Source organism: Glycine soja, chromosome 19 (assembly GCF_004193775.1).
Source record: "Glycine soja cultivar W05 chromosome 19, ASM419377v2, whole genome shotgun sequence".
Classification (NCBI taxonomy): Eukaryota; Viridiplantae; Streptophyta; class Magnoliopsida; order Fabales; family Fabaceae; genus Glycine; species Glycine soja.
The window spans coordinates 39,434,995-39,441,858 of NC_041020.1; the positions used below are offsets into that span (position 1 = coordinate 39,434,995).

General features: G+C 34.4%; 1 protein-coding gene and 1 non-coding gene across 2 annotated transcripts; one reads left to right on the forward strand and one right to left on the reverse strand.

Annotated features, from left to right (window-relative positions):
- Positions 1-36: 36 nt before the first annotated feature.
- Positions 37-110, reverse strand: TRNAN-GUU. Its single transcript has one exon. It is a non-coding gene; the product is annotated as a tRNA-Asn (tRNA).
- A 131-nt stretch (positions 111-241) lies between these two features.
- On the forward strand, positions 242-6,267 carry LOC114400619 (glycosyltransferase-like At2g41451). The gene is made up of 11 exons (XM_028363153.1): positions 242-737; positions 849-998; positions 1,116-1,168; positions 2,339-2,447; positions 2,556-2,690; positions 2,790-2,834; positions 3,679-3,866; positions 4,401-4,542; positions 4,949-4,995; positions 5,332-5,419; positions 5,539-6,267. Exons 1-11 carry the CDS (start codon positions 384-386, stop codon positions 5,818-5,820), a joined length of 1,593 nt encoding a protein of 530 aa, XP_028218954.1. The 5' UTR covers positions 242-383; the 3' UTR covers positions 5,821-6,267.
- The last annotated feature ends 597 nt before the right edge of the window (positions 6,268-6,864 follow it).

The following is a 6,864-nucleotide window of genomic DNA, read 5'->3' on the forward strand; positions in this document are numbered from 1 at the left end:
AAATTGTGAATTACGCTTTTAAAAAAGTAGAACGAACGCTAGAAGGAGGGCTTGAACCTCCGACCTTGTGGTTAACAGCCACACGCTCTAACCAACTGAGCTATTCCAGCTTTCATTAATCTTATCTCACAAAGACATTTACATTTTTAGTAAAATGTTAAAAAAAGTGAGTTGTAGAAGTGAAAATGGTAACGACAAAACGACTTCTTGAGTCGTTGTTGTTATTTCTAACGTGTATGTCTTCAGTTTCGACTTTGGAGGGAGTCGTCGTCTCTCTTCTTTTTTTCTTTTTTTTTTTTTTCCTTTCATTCTCTCCCTCCCCTCACCAACACGACACACAGACACACCAAACATTATATATATTAACAAACAACATTGTCGTAATGTCATCATTCTCATCCTCTGTTCGTTCGATTCTACCGATGGCCGGTGCACACTCCCACAGACAATCACAGCTGCACCACCAACAACCCTCCTCACGTCTCCTCTTACTCCTCACCGTCCTCCCCTTGACTCTCGCCACCCTCGCCTTCGTCCTCCAATGGCGCGGCGGCGTCACTGACCCCGTCACCCGCTGGTCACCCGATCACGACCAGTTCCCCGGCATGGCCACCGCCGTTCCCTCCCTCCGCCACCACTCCGATTGCGGCAAGAACCCTCTCTCCCAATCCTACAACCCTTCCTTCCCTTACTTCCGCGACTGGACCTTCGATTTCTCCTCTAACCTCTCCCCCAAGGTCCCCATTATAAACCCAAACCCTACCTTCAATTCCCCTCTTTCTAAAAATTCACCGTTTACAAATCCTGATTCATTGAATTGATTTTTTCCTCTCTCTCTTGGAATTCAGATATGTATTACAACGAGCACTTCCGCGGGGTTGGAGCAGACGCTGCCGTGGATCTTCTACCACAAGGTCATCGGAGTTTCAAGTTTTCTCCTTTTCGTCGAAGGGAAGGCCGCGTCGCCTAATGTCACTAGGGTTTTAGAGACCATTCCCGTGAGCTCAAATTCCTTTCTTTCTTTCTTATCACGTAGAAATTCTCATGTTTTTTTCAATTTTTTTTTTATTTTTTCGGTTGATTAAAAGGTGTTTTTTTTTTTTTTTTTTAATCAGGGGGTGAAGATTGTATATAGAACAAGGGAGTTAGAGGAGCAGCAAGCTAAAAGGTATGTATACACACACACACACGCGCGCACACACACTCATATATTTTTTTTTGGAAAGGAAAGGCCTTTTTTTTTTTGCTTTGTTGAGTGTTGTGACTTGTTGATTGAAGGGAACTTGTGGAGTATATGGGATTTGAAATCTTCATGTAATTTGAATGAGAAAAAAACAAAATTGTTTCGACAGTGCTGACTGTTTTATTGAAGTGTACTTCTGTGCTAGTATGTTTTTCTGAGGTTGAATTTTGACACGCGATCTGGATCTGGCTTGATTTGTGTTTAGTTTGTTGATTCAGATCATTGGTGGAGGTTTGTGTTTTAGTTATCCAATAAATAACTGTTTCTGATGTGGATTGCTATAGTCTCTTGCATTTTTTATGGAAAATTTGTTCTGGGTTGTCTTATCTAAATGTATTCCAATTTGGGGACATGATGCTGAGATTCAGAATATGGATGTGATCAAATGCTTGTCCTATGAGATCTTACTGTCATATAGGTAATTGATGTGATTCAGGTTCTGATCCACATAATATTTTTTTAAAAATGAAATCAACATTGAACAGTTGAATCATGGCTTGAACAGTTAAACTCTTTTTTGGTCAAATGATTCTTTGGCATTAGACTAAAGCTTGATTGGTCAAGGGCTCTATTGCTTTATACCCATTCTTTTATCTCAATTATCAGACATTAAACCTTTTTTTAATTGTCAAGTTTACCCTTCATTATTTTTCTTTCCTTATTATGAATACCCATTCATCTTTGTGATTTATGTCCTGTCAGTAGTTTACATATTAAAAAAAATGATTATAAGAAAGCAAGCCTTGCACTCTTGGTACAGTGCTAGGGTTCTAGTTGTGAAGAACATCCTAACAATATTGGGAGCCAAGCATTCTGAACTTTGCTCTCTTTTATATAGAATTATGGATTATGATATAACTTGTACATCTAAGATGTTGGGTTGGTTTAGCACTTTATCCATTATTGGCTTCTTGTTTCACTCATAGCTTAAGATATTGAGATCAGTAGTTTCTAATTGTCTTCTTAGATATTTTATTCATGTGGAGTTTCTGGGTTTTAAAATTATATGCTAAATTTTGCAACCTCTCCAAAATGTTTCCAAGTATTTTGATAGGATGATTTGTTCCTTATTTGCATATTTCTTTATTACTTCAGCCGAATATGGAATGAGACATGGTTGGCAACCTTCTTCTACAAACCATGTAATTATGAGTTGTTTGTGAAGCAATCTTTGAACATGGAAATGGCTATTGTCATGGCAAGGGTATGAATTATGATTTCTTTTATTGGATTATTTACTATCGTACCTTCAACATTGTAGTTTATCTTTTTATGATCTCAAATTTTTTTTGGGACGGTATTTTTTCTTTAGGATTCTGGAATGGATTGGATAATTCATCTGGATACTGATGAGCTGATGCATCCAGCAGGAACGCAAGAGTATTCTTTAAGACAGTTGTTAGCAGATGTGCCTGGAAATGTTGATATGGTCATTTTTCCAAATTACGTGAGTGCATGGATTTTATTTAAATCCTGAAGTTAATATCATTTTTGCCCTTTTGATATTCATTGATATTTTTAACTTCTGGAATGTTATTTGTTTCAGGAAAGCAGTGTGGAGCGAGATGATATCAAGGAGCCTTTCAGTGAGGTAACAGATAATTCAATTGATGTTGTTTGAAGATGATTATAAATTTAGTTCATGTTTGTAACTTCTTTTTCTTTTTGTTTTTATGGGTGGGGGGATCTATTAATTATCAGAAGTTTGTTGTCTTTGTTGTGCCATATTGTTGTGTGTGTGGAAAATAAAATACTCACTGAACATGAATTGCAAACATTTTAAAATTTATCTCGTAAATAAATGAGGCAATCAAAACTTGCACACATATTTTATGTAGACATACAAAAGCAGACATGCATGGGCATTCAAAGAGTTCTGTATATGTTTTACAAAGAATCTTTTATGTAATGTTTACAGTGTAGAAATGATGTGTTTTTAGCTAACTAAGACGCTTTGTTTAGAACTTCATTGCAAGAGTCTTTTAAGTTTTAATGATGTCTATTGAACAGATATGAGGCAAAGGCCATCAACTTGTAGAATAATGTGATTCAGAAACCATCAACTTGTTAGAATATACTTTATTAAGCAGTATCTACTTCATACTAGTACAAATTATATAAACATAAACCAAATCCACTTTGCATTCACTTTCATATGAATTGGTGGTATTTGGTTGGTTAATGATATATTGTTACCGAACTTGCGATGTGGCTGTTGCAGACTTGCAATTTCTAAGGTTTTTTTTTATAATTAAATTAAATAAAAATAAAAAAGCATCTTTTGGGGTAAAAGCTATTGTTGTCGATCCAGATTTTTACCATGTCTTGTAGTCTTTTTGTTAATTGTGTTGATTGTTGCTCTTTGTTCCAACTCTTTCATCCTTTTTGAAACCAAGTATATTTATTGACATGTTTAACTTGCAATGTCATCATAGGTTTCAATGTTCAAGAAGAACTATGACCATCTTCCTAAGGATGTATATTTTGGAAATTACAAAGAAGCAACTCGTGGAAATCCTAACTATTTCCTTACTTACGGAAATGGGAAAGCAGCTGCCAGAATTCAGGATCATCTCCGTCCTAATGGTGCCCACAGATGGCACAACTATATGAAGGCACCTAAGTATGTTGATCCTGCCTGTCATTAATTTATGAGTGTGCATTAGATAATACATGTGCATATATTTGCATTTTTATTACCAATTATTTTATAGTGAAGAGTAGGTCTTGCTGGATCTGCTTGTATTTTGGAGTTTAATAGATGCCCTGTTGACCTGCTCAAAGGTTGATCATAAGAAATTTATGGGTATGCTGATTTCAAGTTTACTGTAAACTGTTATTCTCATATTGATTTAACTTCCTAATCTGCCATGCCAGCAATACACTCTATCTTGTGCAGGCCTCATTGTTTTGTAGGTCTTATAAATTTCACCCAACGATATTGTGTTGAAAGAAGTGTGTTAGAGAGTGGACTGTTAGCTTTTCTCTTCTGTTTAATCTTTTGTCTGAAATACTTGGTAGCTTCTTACTGCTGTTAATTTGCTTGTGAATCATTTGAATAAACTATTTAAAGCCCTATGTTAGTAATTATTAGTGAAGAATGCATTGTTTCTATGTCTATATTTTGCACTGATCTGTATGACAAATCATTCATCAGTGAGATAAAATTGGAAGAAGCTGCTGTTCTGCATTACACCTACACCAAATTTTCTGATTTGACTTCAAGACGTGATAGGTGTGGCTGCAAGCCTACAAAAGAAGATCTTAAAAGATGCTTCATGTTGGATTTTGATAGATCTGTGAGTTATAGTTGCCTTCAAGTATTCTTGTTACCAATTTCTTGTAGGTTGATGAGTAAATTATTATTTGCATTACATTCTTATACTTGTTGCATGTTGGATTTTGATGTTTGTTTAAGGCCACCCTAAGGTATCCTAGTTGAATCAGAACATAACTTTTGTTTGTTGTTATTTTTGTGCATGGTTATGTGAGATTCCCTCAGATTTTTTCTTAGAATCAGAATTAGTTCTTTTCTTGTTTACTAGTTGTATTCTGAAATACCCTTTCCTCCTATTTTCTAGATGGCTAGCCTTATTTTAATTATGTTTTTGTTTTACTTCCTAGCATGTTAGCCTGTGTGCATTTTAAGGGATAGCCATTTATGATTATATTTAGTCTGACATGACTCTTGTATGTTTGATGTAGGCATTCATAATTGCTTCAACTGCAACTGAGGAAGAAATGCTTCAATGGTAAGTAGTGATATGAAATCAATTACTTAGATTTTACTAAGGTATTGATCTTATTATTATTATTATTATTATTATTCATGGGGTGTTGGGGGTGGACAAGCAGTTGAATTTGTTGTTGAATATATGCTGTTTTTTAAAATCATGATAATTAGATAGTTTGTTCATGTAATGGATATTTGCAAATGCTAAGCAAGATAAATTCTATATGCTTTATCATTTACAAATTACATTGTCCTTAAACTTAACATACACATACATGGCGACAAGCTCGCATATTTGACTTGGTTTTAAGTCTTAATTTATCATCTCTTAAATGGGCCTTTTCTTTTCATTTAGGTATCGTGAACGCATTGTGTGGACCGACAAAGCACTCTTCATGAAACTTATGAGGAAAGGCATCTTGACTCGTATTTATGCTCCCATGGTAAGTTCACATGCCTGAAATTTGCTTTCTGGTTTCTCTCCAACTAATTTACCTAGTTATCTTCTGCATAGTTATTTGAAAACATTCATAACTTTTCCAACCAAAATTTATCTTTGCAGATTATTATTCAAAGTCTGAAGGAATCTGGTGTTTTTAGCTCTCTGATTGCAAAAGCTGCTCAAACAAAGTTATCCAAAGACAATTTTTTACAATCTGTTGAGAGTAGCAATTCTACCAGGAATTCCAGATCAGAAATTATATCTTCTAGAAAAATTGATGCTGGTGGATTATCCCAAGCAACTGCAAGAAGAATTTTGGAAGTTATAGATGACTCACTCCCATCTGCAATCCCACCATTATCTCCACCCAGCCTTGATCATGCTGACCTTATTATATCCTAGTTTTTTGACTGACTCCTTGCCGTTGCCAGAATTTATTTTGAAGATAATCCAATTCTTGACTTTTGGGGAAAACTTACTCAAGACATATCATAGAAGCTCTTCTGGCTGTCATGATGGGCATTCCAGTTTTTGGATTCTTAGGGTTTTTCCCGATCATTACCCAAGCGCTTATGTAAATTTCAGGTATAGATCCTAGGTTTAGTGTAGAAATCATACAGAGGAGATTTTGCTAGCATTTTCATTATTCTTTTTTACCTCTAATCTGTTCTTATTTCTTCCTTTTGGGCACATTGGCTGCCATTGTAATGGAAAATAGTGGCGGATTGTATTTTTTTTTATACACATTGAGAGAGACAGTGTTATACAAGATTAAGATTTTCTCCCCAAGTTGGAAGTAGAAATGGTTCATGCAATGAAAAAATTGTTTTGCCAATTTTTGCAAGCATTGTAATTGACTTCATTAGTACTGTTGTTCATCCAAAGGGAATTGCAAGAGCTTATGTGCTTGTAGAATCCACAATGGGAAGAATATGCCAATTGCAATAATTTCTATATACCTGAACATTTTACGGGAGTTTAATCTTTTTTAATATTAGAATTTATAATATAACTTAGTATCTAATTACATTTCTACTCTACTAATAAATTTAGATTTTTCAAAGCATACCTTATGCCTTTAAAGTGAATTAATATTTTAATGTATGGCAATATATACATCTTTGTACATTATATTTGATTTTTTATTAAACAATTCCATTATTTAAATAATTTGAATATCATTTCAAAAAGATTATTCCAAATATGGGATAAAGAAAAGAATAAGCATGATCATTAATATCTATTAAGTATAAGTCATAAATGGAAAATTAATCAGCCGACTTTCATTCTATTAAGTAAAGTATTAAAAATTTATAACAGACAATAGATTAAGGAAAAGGGTTCCTTCAAAAAAAAAAAAAAAGGAATAAAGGATTAGTTGAGGAAAATGTGGCAGGAATCCTAGAAGTAAAAATTGATTGAAAGGTAGGGATGAAAATGGATAGT